Source organism: Pecten maximus, chromosome 3, assembly GCF_902652985.1.
Source record: "Pecten maximus chromosome 3, xPecMax1.1, whole genome shotgun sequence".
Classification (NCBI taxonomy): domain Eukaryota; kingdom Metazoa; phylum Mollusca; class Bivalvia; order Pectinida; family Pectinidae; genus Pecten; species Pecten maximus.
The window spans coordinates 1,859,921-1,884,536 of record NC_047017.1 but is presented as its reverse complement, the minus strand read 5'-3'; the positions used below and the strand labels follow the sequence as shown (position 1 = coordinate 1,884,536).

The following is a 24,616-nucleotide window of genomic DNA, read 5'->3' as shown; positions in this document are numbered from 1 at the left end:
TTTTGTAACATGATTGCACAATCATGGTTTGCCTGAACAACACCTATTTCAAACTTCTTCTCAAATTCCACTGGTTGAATTGAGCTCAAACTTTCCTGACATAATCCTGAAATGGTCCTGACCAAGTGTTGTTATTTTTGGGTCTGTCCAAATTCCAAGCTATGGTCAAATTCACAAACTTCTCGTACTTTGTCCGCTAAAAACATAATGTTGGACATTAAGTGGCTGGTGATGATTGCAGCCATCTTAGTTTGGTTGATTTTCAATAACGACCAACCATAAGGTTGATGAGGGGAAGGAAATTCTGGTGAAATTTTGCCAACTTAGCCGTGATTGGCGGGTTGAAATGTCATCTGAACATGAACACCTTCATATCTTGATCTGTATTTCAATCTGATTGCTTTATTCCTTGTGGCATTTTGATCAAATTTCACACAATTACAAAGAACCATAACATCTTAACATTTTCCAGTTTCTGAGTTGTTAGGTCAAGGTCAACTTTTCTATTTTTAGATTATTCATCCTCAGCACTGTAGCAGTGTCATTCCTTGAAAGGTTTTCATCACACTTCACACACTAATTAAGGACCTTAATATCTTGGACAATTTAATGAGTTTCAGGGTTGTGGGGTCAAGGTCATCATTACTATTTTTAGAAAATCTTCCTTAGTGCTCTAGGCTTCATTCCTTGATATCATAATGCTGTGTTTGACTAAATAATGAAATATATTATTCCTTTAATATTGAAGCTGTTATATTTGATAAACTTAAGTTTCATTTTCATTCAGGGTAATAGGAAAGGTGTCCTAGTTTGAATACTCACAAATCCATAAGGGGTGGGTGATATCTGTTTCAACCTTTGATCAGAAGGATTTCTGGACTATACACTTACCTTGCCTGTATCTGTGGATCTGTTTCAACCTTTGATCAGAAGGATTTCTGGACTATACACTTACCTTGCCAGTATCCGGCTGATACATAAAGTTGGACCAATTTGGATCCGTCTGCATGAACCGATAGACGTACAGTTCCTTCAGACAAAGCTTTAATATATCTGAACCAATCTGTAAAACACAAACAATTTAACATCGTGAGAAAAACTGTAATGTTTTCAATCTCATTCAGGGCATGATCACAAATTTAAAATACCAACTGGGTGGGATCTGGGTATTCTAGCGTAGATTACTCAATATCAGGAATTTTTACAGGTATCAAATTTTTACAAATTTCTTGTACAAGAGGCACAAGGGCCTTAATGGTCATCTGACGGTCTTTCCTGCTGGCTGACTCAAAATACATGTGCTCCGATAAACATCAGATCTAGCTGCTTCAATAATGACAAATTTATCAACCAACTGATTTTGAAGAAGATATATTTAATTCCTTAATAAGTCTTTATGTTTTGCATTCAACCATAGGAGGGGAAAAAGATTACTCATTCAGTTTTTGGACAGTTTCATGTTAGTTAAAGCATGAATACAATTTTCAAATGGTATGTGCCATACTTGGAATCATTTTTACATTTTTCATATAATTTCAATGTTGTCAAATTAAAACATAACATCACTAGATAACTGAAGATAAAAAGCTAGAATTTTCTGTCTAGAATGAGTAACCTAATCAGAACCATGAGTAGGCGATCTAAATGCAGGAATATGTGGTTATTAAGACTTAAAATTCAAAGCTTTTTACTTTAAGTTTATAAATTCATTTTTTATCTGCATGGAGTGTGCGATTACGAAGACACTGAATTTCAATGGGTGAAAATTAATTCTGATGCATGAATCGATGCGGCTGTATGTGATATGGCACGTACGCTTTAAACAAAGTCTTAAAAATAACAGTGAAGTCTGTGATGTTTCACATGATTTCAGCATTATAGTCAGTCAACGGCTAACACAACAGTAATTCGAGTAACTGTCAACGATTTAAACAACAGAAAACTATGTTTGGTGTAATTCTGCACATGCTATATTTAGAATGTTAATTACTTTAATTGATTTTGACTCCAAATAAGGAAGGAAGGCATGGCAAGATGTATATCATTGTTTTAAAGCAATAAATTAATTAAAAAGTTTGAAAATTATATATTTATCTGAGATACTTTATGGCAACAGAAAACATTTTGACAATAATTGTTTTTTATGCATCAAATTTTTTTTACAGCAATTAAATACTACAAGAGGCCCAATGGGCCTGCATCGCTAACCTTGTATTGACTTGTTTTATGATTCTCTGTCCTAATAAAACAAAACAAAAAGTGAATAGACCTTGAATAATCGTTTCAGTTAATTAGAAGAAGCCTGTTAAATGGTTTTAAAAATTTGACCTCTGTGACTCTGAATAAAGTTCAAGGTCATTTCTTTATGAAACTTTGTTGGCTCCATCCTAGGAGAAGAAGTGAGAAGAAGTCATTTGAATGTTTCAACAAATTTGACTCCTATGACCTTGAATATCGATTGAGGTAACTTCATTTAGCATACTTTGTGGGGGTCCATCGTAACCTTTTAGGTAAATATCATGACTCTATCCCTTTTGGTTAATCAGAAGAATTCGTTAAACAGGAAAAGTTGATGCCAGACGGACGAATGAACAGTGACAGATTGAATGACTATGGACGCCACATCATGACATAAGCTTTGGTTACTAAGAAGTAGTCATTTAAAGATTTTCACACATGTGACTCCTGTGACCTTGAAACTCGGTCAAGGTCATTCAATTAGACAGCTGGAAAGTCCTTCACCTCAGTATGTAACTCAGAACAAATATTAGGTCTCTCGGTTATTAACAAGAAGTTGTTAGAAGATTTAAGCATACCTGACTCCTGTGATTTTGAAAGTCAATATCAGATCTCTAGTTATTGAGAAGAAATTGTTTAAAGGAAAACTAAATGTGTGCTGCACCATGGCATAAGCTCACATGTCCTTCAGGCAGGTAAGCTAAAATTTGGTTCTATTTCACACACAAGGATGATTCAGATAAAACTTGGTCAAAATCTACTGAGTCTTTAGTGACAAGAAGAGATTTTAAGGAAAAGTTGACAAATTGATACCAGATGCTTCGTCATGCCAGAAGGGCCATGTGGGCTAGAAAATTAATATGATTTTAATTTCAATGGCCAGGTCTGAAAAGGATATCATTTTGCTCAGTCAATATTAAATGTAGACAGAAGATGATCAATATAAATGAAGCACAGCTCACAGACTTAAAACCAAGGAACATACCAGTTACAGAAACAGATTAACATGTACAATCTCCTGATCAATGAACCCTAAACTCCATCAGATCTGGAGTTTTTGTACAGTCTTCACCGAGTCTGTACAGGATTATAAGAACTGCTTCAATAGTGCAGCCTTTAAGACGAATATTGGCCTCAAGGTAAAAGTTTTGTTTTGGACCAAGGTCCAAAGATTCTTTGGACATGACCATTTCTAAGTACTTTATAAGCACCCCACTAAAAACTAAACACTTTGCAAGGCCTGTACGAACCCTGAAGAAGTACGTACAGATTTATTTGGAAATGAAAATCTGTCCCATTTATCCTAACATACAATAAGTTGACATTGTCATGCAGCAATGTATGTGGTTTTTAGCCACTGCTGGGGACTTGATAACCCGATCAAATAGACACTGCTTAATCAACACTAATTAGACTGTACATGTATGGTCCAACGGACTCTCATTACTTAATGTTGAACCAATCTTTTTCCCTTTCATCCTGTCAAAGATGTTGATATCATTACTAATTACCCATTAAAGCTCATGTAGTAAGCTTTTTACATTTTTTAATTACTGTATGTCTTCATTTGAACCACATTGCTCACTACACAATGAATATGACCTATCAAAGCTAAATACTGAATAGTCCCGGCCATTTTTTATCCCTTTGTACAGTCCGTACCTGGGAATGCCTCCGTTGATTACGTAATCAGCATGTGTCTTAGGTTAGCTACATAAGAAGTCAAACAGGAGATAGAACATTAAGGTAGTGCTGGTATCATATGGCAAGGTGTCGTAGGAATGCATCCTGTACACAGCCATTAACCTGACTGACCCCATTCTGGATTTAACATCAAACTTAAAAGTACATCTGAGGAGAAGAATTTTTATATTTTCTGATTTTTTTTTTTTTTTTTAGCCTTAAGCATGCTAGGTTACGCATGTTGTTAGATAACATATCTATAACATATCACAGGAACCCGGACCTTTGAAAGATAATTTTCTTCGTGGAAAAAACTCAAACATGTTTAATTCCCAAAATTACCTAATCATTTGATATATGTCTATGTAGGAGTAACCCTGGAATAAAAAAACACTTCTCTCTGGTTTCTGAAGTGAGCAGGTATGTTGTCAATATGTTTGTCATCAAATTCTGGGATAGGATCAAAGATTTTGGAAGTAAAGTAGAACATTATCATACACCTGTGGTTGTTACTGTATTGATGGTGGTATAGTGGGATCGTTTAGTTCATTCTTGAAGGCGGGAGTCTCCATTACTAATCTCAATTTTGATTTGTCAACTAGAGTCATGATAACATGTTGGCAATAGTTTGTCCTCTTATTATCTAGGGCATACTTTAAAACATGGTCTGGTCTGTATTACCCATTGACCAATTAAACTCTATGACACACTAGTACTGCCCCTTTAGACTGTGACACATTGACCAATTAACTCCTGGTCTGGTCTGGTCTGACCAATTAGACTTTGTGACACATTGGCCCTTTAGACTCTGTGACACATTGACCAATTAACTCCTGGTCTGGTCTGGTCTGACCAATTAGACTTTGTGACACATTGGCCCTTTAGACTCTGTGACACATTGGCCCTTTAGACTATGTGACACATTGGCCCTTTAGACTATGTGACACATTGGCCCTTTAGACTATGTGACACATTGGCCCTTTAGACTCTGTGACACATTGGCCCTTTAGACTCTGTGACACATTGGCCCTTTAGACTCTGTGACACATTGGCCCTTTAGACTATGTGACACATTGGCCCTTTAGACTATGTGACACATTGGCCCTGTAGACTATGTGACACATTGGCCCTTTAGACTTTGTGACACATTGGTCCCTTTAGACTATGTGACACATTGGCCCTTTAGACTATGTGACACATTGGTCCTTTAGACTATGTGACACATTGGCCCTTTAGACTATGTGACACATTGGTCCTTTAGACTATGTGACACATTGGCCCTTTAGACTATGTGACACATTGGCCCTTTAGACTATGTGACACATTGGCCCTTTAGACTCTGTGACACATTGGCCCTTTAGACTCTGTGACACATTGGCCCTTTAGACTCTGTGACACATTGGCCCTTTAGACTATGTGACACATTGGCCCTTTAGACTCTGTGACACATTGGCCCTTTAGACTCTGTGACACATTGGCCCTTTAGACTATGTGACAATATTGACCTTTTAGACTCTAGTGACATAATATGCCCTTTTGGACTCTTTGACACATTGATTCATTAGGCTATGTGACACACTGATTCATTAGGCTAGGTGACACACTGATTCATTAGGCTATGTGACACACTGATTCATTAGGCTATGTGACACATTGATTCATTAGGCTATGTGACACACTGATTCATTAGGCTATGTGACACACTGATTCATTAGGCTATGTGACACACTGATTCATTAGGCTATGTGACACACTGATTCATTAGGCTATGCGACACACTGATTCATTAGGCTATGCGACACACTGATTCATTAGGCTATGCGACACACTGATTCATTAGGCTATGTGACACACTGATTCATTAGGCTATGTGACACACTGATTCATTAGGCTATGTGACACATCATACCTTTAGACTCTGTGAAACATTGACCAATCAGAGTCTCTGTCACATTCTCATTTGTCACAAGCATTTTTTACTCTATATTTGTTGTATATGAATCATAAATGTGCCAGGATTAATTAATTTTCTGTCTTGTATCAACAATGACAGGGTTTTTTTCCCTGCTGTTGCTACCCCCTCCCTATCACTCAATTCCTTAGAGGTCTCTGGTTGATTATTTGGAAATGGCAGCCAGGACTTATAACTAGATTTACTAAATTGATATTTTCGTGGATAGATATTATGTCCAGTAGTCAACTGATAACTTTGTTCATGGTTGTCAACCTCCTCCTAAGCTGCTTAGCTTCTTTCGATGCATCTCGATGTTGTCACTTAATGTTGTGACTTCACGGTAGCACAGAGGATAATCATATACACACAATATACCGTATTTGCCCTACTAAGGGCGCCCTATCTTTTTTCAAGGAAATAAATCTTTAACTGAGTGTCAAAATGGTGTTCAAAAGTAATAATTCACTCTCTCTCATGCGAAAAGTTTTGCTACTTTATGTGTTCAATTTTCTTCAGCAAATTAAGTAACTAGAACACAAGGTTTTGCCACATTTTGTCTATTCATATAGATGACATGTCAGTGCAAAGAGCACCCGAAACTAAACACACATTCAAATAATAACTTACCATCTTCATTTGAAGATAAAGTAAAAGACTTCATTCTTGTCGATAATTAAATTTTGTTCAGAACAGAAAGCTAATAAAAGACGTTGTAAATCAATTATTAGGTCAAAGAAAACGATGTCTGATATGATCTGGGAAATCACCTGTGTCTATAAATAGAACACAAAAGAGTTCCATTTGAACATGAATAGTGGAACACATGTTCTCTGGTCTAAAGATCAGCTGGCATGGTTTACAAGTTTAAAGGAAATGTATCGAGTGATGTTTAAAGCTTATAATATATGATAATGAAGAATCATTATCATCATTATATAATCTTCATCTGGAATATTTTTATGACTGAATATTTTACCGTTTCCACAGCCTTGGGTATTCTGCTATAAGGTAGTCTGTTTCATAAAACTTCAGAATAACTAATCTTAATAAGGGCGCCCCCACTGTCAATTAACCGCGCCCTTATAAGGTCAAATATGGTATGAACTTTTAGCACACTAAGTAAAACTTATTGGGATGGTTGACCCATTATATCTATTGAGATTCGACTTGCATGAGTTTATACACTTTTGAGGCCAACAAGTTCCATCACAATTCTATTCTTAAAAGTGTGGCCCCTAACTGTGGTCATGAAACAACTTTATCTAATTTTATGGATTTCCCCTAATCATTTTGGTTTTCGAGTTCGGACAGGACTCAGTTAACTACATCTATATTATTTATAATTTTATAGACTTCTATCAATTCTGCCCTCATTCTCCTATATTCTAGTGTTGGTAAACCTACCACTCTGATTCTCTCTGGATAGGAAATATCTTTAAAGGATGGGATTAGTTAGGTTGAATGCCAATTTGAAAAAAATCAAGGGGCCATAACTCTGCTTAATAAAAGCTGACAAAGTTGGCAATCATACTTAGGCTAGCCCTTAAGGTGTTAAACTTGTTATCAAGTTTGAAGAAAATCTATTCACATTAAATTTTGTTGCAGTTATCAATTTTGAAATTTCGAAATCAACTACTTTATAAAGCAATTAAGTCACCAATCCAATACCTATATAGAAAGAGTAAGCCATTTAAAACATTAAAACAAACAAGCCAAGTTTTATACCACACCCTTATTCCAGAGGAATTACTTTCCATAGCAAATCACCAACAACATATTAACATATTATAACACATTAAACCTCGAAAATTTATAGGGAACACTTGTGAGTTCTCCCCTAACAGTTCCCGGCTACGTAATCAATCGTTGAGATACAAGTCCTGACAGGGTGCCTCACACACTACGATGCCATCACCTCACCGATTTGTTTCCTCTCTTTTGATTGGCTGATACAGAATGATAAATTGAAATCGGTGTGAAAGGTTAATCAAAACGTGTGCACAGTGTGTGGACACATTAATATGTTTGCTGGCTCCGGTACATTCATATCCCCCCCCCAACCTAAAACGCCCTATTATGCAACAATTAACATTCTTCCTTCCAGCACACCTCAGTCATAGTGGAATTGGTGGCCATATTTCTTGACCTTTTGACAGTATTTATCAAGCTAATATTATCTTCAAAGCAGATGGGAGTAAAGCTGGACACTTAAGAGGATTTAGAAGAATTTCAGTCGCAAATTTAACCTCTAAACATCGGAACCTAATCATGTATATTAAACAGTCTTCAATGTGTGACTTATCACGCTGGTGACAAATTGTCCTGTGAGAAGTAGCATGATCTCAGGACGTCGTGCATCTGTGATAAATTTTCATGGACTCGTATTACCAGTTTTAAATATGGAGCTGCAGTTCATACATGATGATAAATAAATACAAAAGATCTTTGAACAACATTATTTCTAAAAAGTTCTTTTTGCCTTTTGAAGGTGCAAAACCAAACAAGAAAATCAATTTCCGTTCGTGCTAGAATTTGGATGTTAATGGCCAATTGTTTTCGTGCCACATTTCTATAAACTGGTATCTCGCCACAAAGATGGTAATCTGGATATTCTGTATTTAAATTGATCCTTTCATCGTCGATTCAGACAGAAATGTCTTATCTTACTGTATGAACAATTAATAGCATCACTTTGCCTGAAAGGAATATTCCTTGACTCTTGAAATGTGATAAATTAAAAACTGAAACACCACTGCAGCTAGTATCATTTACTTGTTGAACATATACAGAAGAAGTTCAGGTTTTCGTCTCCAAAACCTGCTACAGTTCTGAAATGGACAAGGAATTTAAGGTGAGGTCGACTGTATCTTCCAAAAGAAATTAAGTGTACATCTCTCCAAAATCAGATAAAAAAAGAGAGGTATTGGAAACATTGGCTTCATTGACAACTAAGTCTGCAAGATTCTACAAGGCTTGGATATGCTGAGTGGCAAAAAGTGTGGACATTCCTCACTCAGGGATCTATACTGTGACATCACTGGACAGGTAGGTACTCAGGGATCTATGCTGTGTGTCATTACTGGACAGGTGGGTACCCAGGGATCTATACCGTGTGTCATCACTGGACAGGTGGGTACTCAGGGATCTATACTGTGACATCACTGGACAGGTGGGTACTCAGGGATCTATACTGTGTGTCATCACTGGACAGGTGGGTACCCAGGGATCTATACTGTGTGTCATCACTGGACAGGTGGGTACTCAGGGATCTATACTGTGTGTCATTACTGGACAGGTGGGTACTCAGGGATCTATACTGTGTCATCACTGGACAGGTGGGTACTCAGGGATCTATACTGTGACATCACTGGACAGGTGGGTACTCAGGGATCTATACTGTGTCATCACTGGACAGGTGGGTACCCAGGGATCTATACTGTGACATCACTGGACAGGTGGGTACACAGGGATCTATACTGTGTGTCATCACTGGACAGGTGGGTACTGTGGGATCTATACCGTGTGTCATTACTGGACAGGTGGGTACCCAGGGGTCTATACTGTGTGTCATTACTGGACAGGTTGGTACACAGGGATCTATACTGTGTGTCATTACTGGACAGGTGGGTACCCAGGGATCTATACCATGTGTCATCACTGGACAGGTGGGTACTCAGGGATCTATACTGTGTGTCATCACTGGACAGGTGGGTACTCAGGGATCTATACTATGACATCACTGGACAGGTGGGTACTCAGGGATCTATACTGTGTGTCATCACTGGACAGGTGGGTATTCAGGGATCTATACTTTGTGTCATCACTGGACAGGTGGGTACTCAGGGATCTATAATATGTTTATTTCTTTATGACTTATTTCCTTCATAGATATCAGTTATTTTCTCTAACCATTACAGTTTCCTCAGCCTGATTGACAGTAAGACAAATAACCAATAACATACACTGTACAGATATCCCCTAGAGTCTGAATGTGATAACTTCAATTTTCTCTTATAATAAAGTCGGGCCACCTCTGTCAGAGCAGTGGTTGATATATTGCTTTAGATCAAACTATTGAGCGATTATCTGAAAGAGCACTGTATTTCATGAGAATTCCCACATGATAAATAACCATAGGTCTATACACGAGATGTTTGAGAATTATTAGTTGAAACGATGCAGTTGCACTTTATATGAAACAAGAGGCCAATGGGGTCTGTATCTGGATTTTGGTGATGTCAAAACAAGTTTTACTACAAATAATTTGCCCAGTTTGAGAACTCCTACTCAGTACCATGCACTGCAGTCAACACGATGAGATTCAAAGTCGATTAAATTCAGAAAAGCACTAAGAAGTACTTTAAATGATTAACCCTAATATTCCTTTTGGACTCCGCGCCTCACCACATTAGGAGCAAGATCCATACTGTTCATAAATAATAAGATCCCCTAAGATACTATATTTGACCTTGACCTCTGACCAATGACCTTTGACAGTGACCTTGGTCTGTGGTCAGCTGACTCAATGTTTAATTCCAACCAACTTTGTTTCCTAATGTCATAACAAAATGTTCCCCAGTGAAAAGATACAAAATTTGACCCCGTCCAAGACCTTTGACCTTGTTTAAGCTGACTTGTTGCTTGATTCTATCCCAAGGTTTATACAAAATTGATTCCCCTTCACCAAAGGATGCATCAGGCCAAATATGGACCAATCATTTCATTCCATAGAGAATAATTTTAAATGTTTTGCGATATTCTCCTAAAGGGCCCAGCCCCTCAGGCCCCTAGAGGCTCAGACTAACCATTTATACAAAATTGGTCCCCTTCATCCAAAGATACAGCATACCCAACTGGGTCAAAACTTTTTGAGTTGTTTATGACTTGTAGTAATTTAAAAGAAACCAGTCGACAGATGCTGGATGTGTCATGGCATAAGCTTACTAGAACCAGGTGAACCCATCTTTCTTCCTTTTCTTACATAACCTTTCAAATATCATAAATCTGTCTTTTCTAATTGGATGAGGAGAAAGCGTTTTATAGATTAGAATATATTTTAGTGACACTTTGCGTTATTACAATTATTCTTGTATTACATTGGAACATCAGTTAGGTCAAAACTGATACTTGTCAAAACAATGAAGTAAATGGCTGGCCAGGGTGGTATATTATATAATCACTAAACTAGAGGCGATAAGGGTTTCTCCAATGTGTCATCTTAATTATTGTAGTCTACTCAAACAATTATCAGTTAACATTATACAGTAATAGGTAATTCAATAAATGCTGACAATAACAATTTTTTTATTTGTCTTTGGGTTAACTTAATATATAAACCGGAGAGTAAAAGTGCTCGACTAGTCCAACAGATGTAAGGTATTTGGAAAATTCACAGTCAGGTACAAACTTCAAGCCCTGGTTATACAGAGGAAGTGAAGATCTCAGTGTTCTACACCTGGTAAAGTATACATTTTTTTATCAAATATTAATTTAGTCATTACTTGAAATCAACATCCAGTCAACTGTATGATGTGTGTAAAAATTATTTACTACATCTGTGCACTTTGTGTAAACAACATGTACTGTAACTTGGCTTGTATTAACATAAACATTTTCTGTTCATATGAGTATATAAACATTTGCTGTACCTGTGTATATAAACATTTACTGTACCTGTGTATATAAACATTTACTGTACCTGTGTATATACACATTTACTGTACCGGTGTATATATAAACATTTACTGTACCTGTGTATATAAACATTCACTGTACCTGTGTATATAAACATTTACTGTACCTGTATATATAAACATTTACTGTACCTGTGTGTATATAAACATTTACTGTACCTGTGTATATAAACATTTACTGTACCTGTGTATAAACATTTACTGTACCTGTGTATAAACATTTACTGTACCTGTATATATAAACATTTACTGTACCTGTGTATATAAACATTTACTGTACCTGTGTATATAAACATTTACTGTACCTGTATATATAAACATTTACTGTACCTGTGTGTATATAAACATTTACTGTACCTGTGTATATAAACATTTACTGTACCTGTGTATAAACATTTACTGTACCTGTGTATAAACATTTACTGTACCTGTATATATAAACATTTACTGTACCTGTGTATATAAACATTTACTGTACCTGTGTATATAAACATTTACTGTACCTGTATATATAAACATTTACTGTACCTGTGTATATAAACATTTACTGTACCTGTGTATATAAACATTTACTGTACCTGTGTATATAAACATTTACTGTACCTGTATATATAAACATTTACTGTACCTGTGTGTATATAAACATTTACTGTACCTGTGTATATAAACATTTACTGTACCTGTGTGTATAAACATTTACTGTACCTGTCTGTATATAAACATTTACTGTACCTGTGTATATAAACATTTACTGTACCTGTGTATATAAACATTTACTGTACCTGTGTATATAAACATTTACTGTACCTGTGTATATAAACATTTACTGTACCTGTGTATATATAAACATTTACTGTACCTGTGTATAAACATTTGCTGTACCTGTATATATAAACATTTGCTGTACCTGTGTGTATAAACATTTACTGTACCTGTGTATATAAACATTTACTGTACCTGTGTATATATAAACATTTACTGTACCTGTGTATATAAACATTTACTGTACCTGTGTATATAAACATTTACTGTACCTGTTTATATAAACATTTACTGTACCTGTGTATATATAAACATTTACTGTACCTGTGTATATGTAAACATTTACTGTACCTGTATATATAAACATTTACTGTACCTGTGTATATAAACATTTACTGTACCTGTGTGTATATAAACATTTACTGTACCTGTGTATATAAACATTTACTGTACCTGTTTATATAAACATTTACTGTACCTGTGTATATATAAACATTTACTGTACCTGTGTATATAAACATTGACTGTACCTGTGTATATATAAACATTTACTGTACCTGTTTATATAAACATTTACTGTACCTGTGTATATAAACATTGACTGTACTTATGTATATAAACATTTACTGTACCTGTGTATATAAACATTTACTGTACCTGTGTATATAAACATTTACTGTACCTGTGTATATAAACATTTACTGTACCTGTGTATATAAACATTTACTGTACCTGTGTATATAAACATTTACTGTACCTGTGTATATAAACATTTACTGTACCTGTGTATATAAACATTTACTGTACCTGTGTATATATAAACATTTACTGTACCTGTGTATATAAACATTTACTGTACCTGTGTATATAAACATTTTCTGTTCATATGAGTATATAAACATTGACTGTACCTGTGTATATAAACATTTACTGTACCTGTGTATATATAAACATTGACTGTACCTGTGTATATAAACATTTACTGTACTTGTGTATATAAACATTTACTGTACCTGTGTATATAACATTTACTGTACCTGTGTATATAAACATTTTCTGTTCATATGAGTATATAAACATTGACTGTACCTGTGTATATAAACATTTACTGTACCTGTGTATATATAAACATTGACTGTACCTGTGTATATAAACATTTACTGTACTTGTGTATATACACATTTACTGTACCTGTGTATATATAAACATTTACTGTACTTGTGTATATACACATTTACTGTACCTGTGTATATAAACATTTACTGTACCTGTGTATATATAAACATTGACTGTACCTGTGTATATAAACATTTACTGTACTTGTGTATATACACATTTACTGTACCTGTGTATATATAAACATTTACTGTACTTGTGTATATACACATTTACTGTACCTGTGTATATATAAACATTTACTGTACCTGTGTATATAAACATTTACTGTAACTGTATATATAAACATTTACTGTACCTGTATATATAAACATTTGCTGTACCTGTGTATATATAAACATTTACTGTACCTGTGTATATAAACATTTACTGTACCTGTGTATACAAACATTTACTGTACCAGTGTGTATATAAACATTTACTGTACCTGTGTATATAAACATTTACTGTACCTGTGTATATAAACATTTACTGTACCTGTATATATATAAACATTTACTGTACCTGTGTATATAAACATTTACTGTACCTGTGTATATAAACATTTACTGTACCTGTGTATATAAACATTTACTGTACCTGTATATATAAACATTTACTGTACCTGTATATATAAACATTTACTGTACCTGTATATATAAACATTTGCTGTACCTGTGTATATAAACATTTACTGTACCTGTGTATATAAACATTTACTGTACCTGTGTATATAAACATTTACTGTACCTGTGTATATATATAAACATTTACTGTACCTGTGTGTATAAACATTTACTGTACCTGTGTATATAAACATTTACTGTACCTGTGTGCATATAAACATTTACTGTACCTGTGTATATAAACATTTACTGTACCTGTGTATATAAACATTTACTGTACCTGTATATATATAAACATTTACTGTACCTGTGTGTATATAAACATTTACTGTACCTGTGTATATATAAACATTTACTGTACCTGTGTATAAACATTTACTGTAAATGTGTATATAAACATTAATTATACCTGTGCGCGTATATAAACTTCTTATGTATCTATGTCTATGTAAACATTTATAGTAGGATGTTTAACTTATAAACATTTTGTCAGGTGACCGCCAAATGATTCTCTTTAAAATGAGAGAATCATTCATCATGTCTCTAGAGTCTGCCTACTCTTGTTTTCTATTGTTACAACCCTTTTATTTTCCAGGACATGCTCCTTTCTAACATCATGCTTTGTTTGAACAATCTGTTTAATGATTAAATTGGCTGTCTGTTGATCAGCAATGATTAATTTGCCCAATTCAAATTAAACCTGAGGCCCAGAGGGTTGTATCACTGACCTGGATAATCAGTGATTACGACAAAACTTAAGCTATATTATAAATACTTTCCCAGTCTGGGATCTGCCACTTGATTACGGTCAATGCTCTCCTTTAACTACACATTTTCTGTTTCCAAATAATTGACAATTGAACTTCAAAAACAATAGCAAGGAAGTATAATATACATTATTCGTGTACTATGATGTGATCTGTGTTTCCTTCCACCTCCACATTTGCTTGTCCAATGGAAATGTGAAAATCAACTATAATACTCATATATCAGCTTGATTTGATTTCTTATTTACTTTTCAACATTTTTAACATTACTGACCTCAGTACATGGATATTCTTGCTAACTGAACATCTTGACAAAATCTCAAAGTAAATCTGTCAATAAATACTAGTTAACAGCTGTGAAATAAATTGTTGGATGGACAGACAAACGGATGGACGATATCATACTTCAATACTTTCGTCAAACTTGACGCCATATAAAAATGCATTCTAGTTGACGACATTGAAATGCTGAAATCTTGGATAAAAAGACTAAGGCATTTTCCTTCCAATATAGGGAGGGTTACAAGGCATATGATATCTCATAAACAGCCTACTAGCATCAGATCAGGGCCATAATTAAATTGTTTATTATACCAAAAAATAATCAGTAATGATGATACTAAAAAATAAACTGAAGATATGAAATATCATTTTTATCACAAACCCCTGTGATCCCGGTCGCTCAATTGATACGATTCCAAGTCAAGGTGTTATTGACAGTTTCTTTTAGAAATGCTTGGAAACAGTGGGCGTGTACATTTGTTGATATTTTCGTGTTCTGAGCAATCTTGTTTTGCAGAATTTTATCTATTTCTGCTTCTTCGACTGCACGAAAACGTTTGCATTTCTGTTCGTCTGCCATTTGTAAATAACTGGAAGGGAGAGACAACTCCTCACAACAGAATGTGGGGGTCGCCATGGGGGGGGGGGACGCGGTCCAGGGAGATATGATATTTATAATGATATCTCATAACTAGCCTACTAGCATCAGATCAGGTGGGCTAATATACATATTCAAATCATCCTGGTATCCGTGGTCCAATATTTGGGTATAAATGTTTTGACCGATTTCTTTGAAACTAAGCAGGCTTAATGACCATGATAGAGATGTGTTTCCCTGAACGGCAATTTGATTCAACTATTTTTGCAAAAGTTATTGCCCTTTGTTATACATATATTTTGTATATGGTATTTGGTGTTTTGTCTGGAGACCTCCTACATTTTATAACTGATTTCTTTGTAACTTGGAAGGCTTTAATCATTGTATGTATAGTTTAATGAGTTGAAGTCTACTTCTTGTTCCGCGTGGCAGGACTCTTGTATTAAATGTGTAGTTCTGATTAGGTATAAGATTGCAAATTAAAAGATGTCTTTTCCGAAACATGAGAGTTTGAATGCAAATACATATAACCTTAACCTTAACACAAATCGTATGTATAAAGTGTAAGGTAGCATATAACCTTAAGTCAACAAATCCTGGTATAATGTGTAAGGTAGCATATATCTTAACTCTAACACAAACCACAGGTATAATGTGTAAGGTAGCATACACCCTTAACTCAAACACAAATCACAGGTATGATTTGTAAGGTACCATATAACCTTAACTCTAACACAAATCACAGGTATGATTTGTAAGGTAGCATATAACCTTAACTCAAACACAAATCACAGGTATAATGTGTAAGGTAGCATATAACCTTAACTCAAACACAAATCACAGGTATAATGTGTAAGGTAGCATATAACCTTAACTCTAGCAAATTCTAGTTTGATGTGTAAGGTAGCATATAACCTTAACTCAAACACATATCACAGGTATAAAGTGTAAGGTAGCATATAACCTTAACTCAAACACAAATCACAGGTATAATGTGTAAGGTAGCATTTAACCTTAACTCTAACAAATTCTGGTATAATGTGCATGGTACCATATTCTTAACACTACCCCAGAACACATGTATAATGTATAAGGTAGCATATATCCTTAACTCTAACAAGTTGTATTTGTTATGTATATATTTACACATCAATTACCATGAACAAATCTGACATTATGCTGAGTATATTTATCTCTTTCTACATTATACAGACTACAGTGAATCTCTATTATATATACATAGAGGTATTATGATTTTCCCATTTTCTATTCCAGACTGTGATCAAGAAAGCTTGCCTGATCTGTTCAACATTTATTGACATTAAAGTCATCTTGATAAAAATGCCACTGAATTGTCTGGACTCGCAAGCTGAAAGACCAGTGTACAAGTTGGTTATCCAAGTTTGTCATCAGGAAGATACAACACATCAAGTCGTTGTTGTATGTAAAGCATAGTAGCTGGATTTAAAATAACAGACAAATATATCAAAGTGTTCTTATAGCTAGATGTCCATTAAGACTTCTTGAAATACAAATGAATGAGACAAACTCAACATTAAGAATGGACAACTTCAGCCATCTTGGATTTGGTGAGGTGTCTATAGACTACAGTAACAACAGCAATAACATATATCACCAATCTTGGAGGGAGATGTCTGATGTTGTGTACGGTATAATCTCCGCTATCCTCATTCCATGTATCTGCAGCGGCAACTTCCTCGTGCTCATTTCGCTCTGGAAGTTTCGCAAGCTCCGTACAAAGACGAACATTTTCGTGGCCAATCTGAGCATCGCTGATTCAATAATGGGTGCTGTTTCAGTTCCTTTGTACACTGCTTTCTTCTTCAACCACGAAAAGTTGGAGAAATACAAATATATCTGCATCGCGAAGTATTCAATCGTCGTGTTCTCATCAAGTGCTTCTTTGCTAAGTCTAGTCGCCATTGCTGTAGATCGGTACGTAGCTGTCCTCCATCCGTTGAAATATCACGTGATTGTGACCCACACACGAATTAAATACTTTCTGATTGGTCAGTGGACATATGACCTTGTAACCTTTACCATTCCTTACTTCTGGAACAACTACGATCAGTATCAGACCTGTAATTTCTACGTTATCTTTCCACAAATCTACTCGGTGCTGATTGTATTTGTCTCCATCGCGATTTGCTTGATTGTGTCGCTGTTCTTGTACATCAAGATATTCAAGGTTGCTAGGCGACATCGGCGCCGTCTTAACATGCCCCAGTTCACAGACAGTAACAACAAACAGATAAGGAAGGATGCAAAGTCGGCTAAAATGATGGCTTTCATTCTCTTTCTTTTCTTCATTTTCTGGCTCCCATTTCTCATGGTTGGACCTTTACGGTATTTGGGCATTGCAGAAAACTTGATGGTGATAATTAAAAACATCACATTATTGATAGCCATGAGCAACTCCATGGTGAACCCGATTGTGTATTGCTGGCTTCGTAGGGAGTTCTCTATGGCATTCAAAAAGCTGTGCTGTTCGTGTGACATTATACGCCAGAGAAACAATATCATGGAGTACAATCTACAAAGTAGCGAACACAGCACAAGGTCAAACAATGACAACAGCCACGTGGCAAGAAGACCCAGACAGAATTCAGAACCTGGCAGGTCGGACGGGGCTGTGCCAAAGCAACAGGGTGTGAAAATAATTGCCCAAGAGAGACTGGATTAATTAGTCAAAAAATTGTGAAAACAAGTCATAGATACTGTCTAATCTGTAATAATAGAAGGTTTTTGATTTTGTAAACAACAGTGTTTACTGCAGAATGTTGTTTACAAGGCATGGTTTTGTGAAGAATGTTGTTTACAAGGCATGGTTTTGTGAAGAATGTTGTTTACATGGCATGGTTTTGTGAAGAATGTTGTTTACAAGGCATGGTTTTGTGAAGGATGTTGTTTACAAGGCATGGTTTTGTGAAGAATGTTGTTTACATGGCATGGTTTTGTGAAGAATGTTGTTTACAAGGCATGGTTTTGTGAAGAATGTTGTTTACAAGGCATGGTTTTGTGAAGAATGTTGTTTACATGGCATGGTTTTGTGAAGAATGTTGTTTACAAGGCATGGTTTTGTGAAGAATGTTGTTTACAAGGCATGATTTTGTGAAGAATGTTGTTTACAAGGCATGGTTTTGTGAAATTGAAAGTCTAACTGGGACAAACGCCAAATATTAGCCTTGTGAATATAATAACTATACAGTTAGATATCATGTATATATCTGATGTAACTTGGTGTGAATAATCTTTACTGTAACTATGTATACTGTACAAATGTTTGAAACATCAGCTTTAAACATGAGGCCCAAAGGGCCTGCATCCCTTACCTGGATATTTCAGGAATCATAGCAAAAATATTCTCATTTCAGTTTTATTACAGAACATTTTCCTACTTTTAGAGCTGCCACTCCCAACAATGATTCAAACCAAATGAGGACCAAATTCAATCATTCTTAAAACATTAGAAAGATGTTAAAGTCATTTGCTATATTTACCTTATTGGGTCCCCTCAATCAGGTCTAAGGGGATCCACACTCCTCATTTATACAACAATGAATCTCCTTTGCCCAATGATGTCCCAGACCAAATTTTCATCAAAATCCATTGAGTAGTTCAGGACAAGTAGAGATATAAGTAATTTCTCTGTATTTCCCTTATCAGGCCATGCTCCTCCCACCCCAAGGGAGCAACACTCTCCGATTATACAACGCTGAATCTTATTTTTATGTTCTAGACTAAATTGCATCATAATCCATTCAACTGTTTAGGACTAGTAGTGATTTCCCTATACCCCAAAGGGAGTCATACCCTCCATTTAAACAACATTACATCTCCTTTTCTCAAAAATGTGTCAGACCTTTCATCAAAATCCATACAGGCGTTCAGGAGCGAGTAAAGTAGCAATCTACAGGATTTACCTAAATTTCCCCTATTGTGCCCTGCTCATCTGGCCCCTGGGGAGCCACACCCCCTGTTCATACAAAGTTGGGCCAATATTTCTATGCCCCAGACTAAACAGTTGGTGAGGACTAGTGGTGATTTGAATGATTTACCTCCACTAGTATTTCACCTATAATGTTCTCCGTCACTCTGGCCCCAAAGAGAGCCACATCTTTTGTTTATACAACAATAGAACTCCTTTGTCCAATTAAGTTCCAGACCAAATCTCATCAAAATTCATTCAGGTGTGCAAGACTTAAGTAGCAATTTAAAAGATTCGCCTAAATTTCCCCTCTGGGGCCCCACCCCTCCAATCTAACACATGTTATTTATCTCAGATACTCACCCCACTGGCCTCCTATAACTAAACTAGCATTAAGTCCGACAGGTGCTGTAAAAATGATTATCAAGAAGACAATCTTAATCTATGAGGAAATGGATCCATGAAATCACTTTACTCCTCTCACAGAAACAGCTTATAATACAGAGGAGTTTTTCCACAAAAATTCAGACAAACGCATGGATCAGTCATTGTTGTCGTCAGACTTACATGTTATACTTAATTAAGCACTAATGAACAATGTAAGATCTATAACACTATACAATTGATATACATAGAGGTTACACAACGAGTGGTTGTTGGATATGGAATTTATTTCACACGAGTAAGTTATTTTTTAAAAGTTACAAAAGACACGAGCTTTAGCGAGTGTTTTTTGCAACTTTTAAAAAATAACTTTTTGAATCAAAGGGAAACGTGGCCAAGTATAATTTCGCGTATGCAAATAAATTGTACCGGTGACGTCCGGGACCCGGTGATGTGACGTCATTAGATTATTGATGACGTCAATAACAATTGCAGCTTGGGTCAAAGTTCACCGTGTTAGCCAATCAAAATGCGTACAGAGTTTATACCACGTGTGGTATAAACAGATTGTTAATCAACAGCTGTAATGATTAACTGATGGTCTGAGAGTTGAATAACACGGGGTATTGTGGTAGAAATCATGTATATTCAACTGGAACCCATTCATACTCAATAAAGAGTTGTGTGGTCATAGGTCTCATTTTCAGAATAAAGTTGCCATGACTTTTTATTCATACCTTGTTGAACATCGGTTTGCTAATTGATTGAATACTAAAATGTATAAGATTATATTGTTGTGTAGCTTGTAATATAATCAATAAGCTGGTACATTAAGGATATATGCTACTTTAATCTTTTTCATACTCATTCAAACGGAAGCAGCTGCCCAGGTTGGTCCAAATTGCGCATGACTCTTTTTTGAGCACATGGCTGTCGGTGCTGCTTTGATATGAAATGATGACTTACGATGATGTGGCGCTTATAATATCGGTACACGGTCATATAATTGCTGTCAAGTACTGTATTGAATGAGTACAAACTGTTCACTGAAATATCTACATGGAAATACTGCAAAATGGTTCAGTAGAATGACAGGAAGTACATCTGTTGATCTCTCTCAACGTGTCACTCGTTTTATCACTTATTAAATTCATTTTTTTGTTGCGTGTACCAAATTATAAATATTCTTGTTTTAATTTTGATTAATAAATTTATTCAATTATAGATATTCAATCGTTTCTGATAGTTTTTTTTTTCTCATCAACAAATTCAATACCCCAGAAATTGAAAGTAAAATCTGAGTCTGACATTTTTCAGTCAGTGTAAACACATAGGGCGACTTCGTTATTTACTATAGTCAGGCTGTTTATATATGCGTAAAAACAGCAACCAATCACTGCCGTGCTTCCAAAAGTGACGCATGTACAAACGAAGCTAAAAATATGTCTTGTTCAGGAGAAAACCATGATTGTGCAATCATCTTACAAAATGGCTGCCATGGTGGCCATCTTGGATTTCCACCCAACTGGATAAATGATCGACAGCACTTGGTCAGGACCAACTCAGGATCATTTCAGGTAGGAAAGAGTTGAATCCACTTGAGAAGAAGATAAAATTGGTGTTGTTTAGGAAAACCATGATTGCACAACCATTTTTACAAAATGGCTACCAAGACAAAGTTATTATTGGCTCTCTTTCCTTAACATCTCTACCAATTTTCAGCTCAATGGCATTAGTGGAACTGAAGAAAAAGTTAAAAATGTATTTTTCAAGATGGCTGCCATGGTGGCCATCTTGGATTTCGGACTAAACTGAAAAGTAACAATACTTGAACAGGAGCATCTCAAGATCATTTCAGGTAAGTAGGAGCTGAATCCAACTGGTTAAACATGAGAAGAATTTTGAGATGTGAAAAGTTCACGGATAGAGACAATGACGGGCAAAGCACAATGGCTTTAATTCATCCTGACCTTCGGGTCAGATGACCTATTATGCTAGCTTTATGTTAAATCTTGTTTTGTTAAATTTCAAAGGTCTACAGATGATGATTTTGTCAGCTCATTTCCCTACCTTATGGATGTTTACAGTTAAGATGGACATGTTCAAGTGATATATCCTATACAGATGTGGAAGAGATAGTGAACATGTTTACTACTACCCAATACACATTTGTATATCTAGAACAAAGCTGTGCATGATGTCACGTATTGTCATTTTGTACAATTATAAAAACAAAAACAATAAACTGCAATACAGAATTTAAAATAAACATTTCCCTGAAATATCCTACATTTATCATATTGTTTACTGTCAAATTTCCTGCACACTTTTCGTAAACAGGAAACATGATTCGCTCAACATTCTCAATTCATGAAGCATAATCTATCCGCATTTCACACTGATAGAGACATATCCAGAGTTAATAGTGAATTTTCTGTCAATTTTCTGGCAATAACGTTAACCTTAACATTGCGGTTGTGTATACTACCCTATTTGAGAATACCCAGATATGACAATAGTTAATTATTACTGCCTATTATAAGGATTGTCAGATTCTGATTGGACACGTATAATGATATGAAAACAAACTTAGTGAGATAGAATTCAGACCAAACTGTGAATATGTCAGTTACGGACTAAAACATTTATCAACATGACCAATTCCAAAGCTGGAGAAATGCAGAAAACGTGATTCAAGATTCTGATGCTGCAGACGGAAAACTTGTATTCAACATCACAGTAACTCTGTGATATCAGTGACCTGGAAGTAGTTAATATTTTCTGGTGTTTTTACATTACAAATTGTTTAAATATAAACATACACTTTGGTTTGGTTTGGTTTGTTTTTGTTTAACAATCAGGGTCATTTAAGGATGTGCCAGGTTTTGGAAGTAGAGGAAAGCCGGAGTACCAGGAGAAAAACCACCTGGCCTACGGTCAGTACCTGGCAACTGCCCCACATAGGTTTCGAACTCGCAACCCAGAGGTGAAGGGCTAGTGATAAAGTGTCGGTACACCTTAACCACTCGGCCACTGAGGCCCCTACATACACAACAGGACACGATGGTTACACAGTTACAATTTTATCATTGACCTATATTGACCTTGCCGTATTGCAATATCCCAATTTTTCAATATCGCCCACCTCCTAGATACGATTAGTCATGATAAGGTTCAAGAGAAATTGAACAGAGCTCAGCAATGCAAGACAATATGGCGGTGACAGCGACACACAGGAAAACACACAGATTTTGTAATTTGTGTATACTTGAGGCTTTGCCTTTGTTCAAACATTGACACACACAGATGGAATAACATCAGTTCAAACATTTTATGAAAGAAAACTGAAATTTGCCTATCCTTTCTTTTAAATCTGCCATCTTTGCATATTTTGCTGCTAACCAAAATGCAACCAAAGGCTTGGAAAGCTCATCTCTGATTGGCTGATATATATAATGAGCATTCATTGTCGAGTGGGTCACCTGAACGTGACCCTGATCGGAGCACCTTCAGATGTTCAGGTGGACGTAGTAGTAAACGTAATTTTAATCAGATTGACATTAAATCAATCTTGTTGACAAAAAAATCATGTTAAAAATGAAATATGGCTGAGAGTCCACCAAGCACAAGTTCAGACTCTATAACAATGAATATTAACAACAGTGGGTTTGAGGTATACTCCAATCCCAGTAACAAAATGATAGTAGCCTGGATTGAAACAAAAAACAGTTTTGATTAACTATCCTAATTTAATCTCATACAGAGAATATTGATGAATATGTGATTATTTTGGCCAATTATTTGAAAAGTTTAATTTCACCAAAAATACCTATCTATATGAAAGGTCAAACAACCTGTATTCATCACAGAAGGAGGCAACTGGAATTGTATTGTGAAAAATGTCAAGAACTGGTCTGTCACAAAAATACCTTTCCTCTGTTCACAAAAGCCATACAATTTGTAATTTGAAATCATTCCTCAGAAAAAACATGATATTAACCAGAGGCCCTGGGCCTTAAGGGTTACCTGAGTTCTAAATACATAATGATATTTCATGTTTTGTTTGTTTTTAAATCAAGAATTTAACACATTTGACCTCTGAGACCTTGAAAGTACATCAAGGTAATTCATTTGAACACCTTGTGTAGCCCTTCATCCCAGCATAAAACTGTCCAAATATCATGGATATGGGCTTCTTGGCTATTAAGAAGTTGTCAAAAGATTCAAACACATTTTACCTATTTGACCTTGAATGTAGGTCAAGGTCATTCCTTCATCTCAGCATACTACTGGCCTAATAGCACGACCTTGTTGGTTATTGAGATTTTGTTTCAAGATTTTAATATATTTGACCCCTGTGACCTTGAAAGTAGGTGAAGGTCATTGATTTGAAAAAAGTTTGTAGCCCTTCATTCTAGCATATGCATGCTACTGGCCAAATATCATGACCCTGGGTATCTTGGTTATTCAGAAGAAGTTGTTCAAAGATTTTAACACATTTGACCTATGTGCCCTTGAAAGTAAG

At 35.6% G+C, this 24,616-nt stretch overlaps 1 protein-coding gene across 1 annotated transcript in view; it reads right to left on the bottom strand.

The window, feature by feature from the left end:
• The window catches only part of LOC117322923 (atypical kinase COQ8A, mitochondrial-like), a 78,981-nt gene that overhangs the window by 3,947 nt on the left and 50,418 nt on the right, over nucleotides 1-24,616 (bottom strand). The window contains exon 12 of the mRNA XM_033877888.1: nucleotides 956-1,063. Within this exon, the coding sequence (XP_033733779.1) occupies nucleotides 956-1,063 (108 nt within the window). The remainder of the gene's footprint in view (nucleotides 1-955; nucleotides 1,064-24,616) is intronic.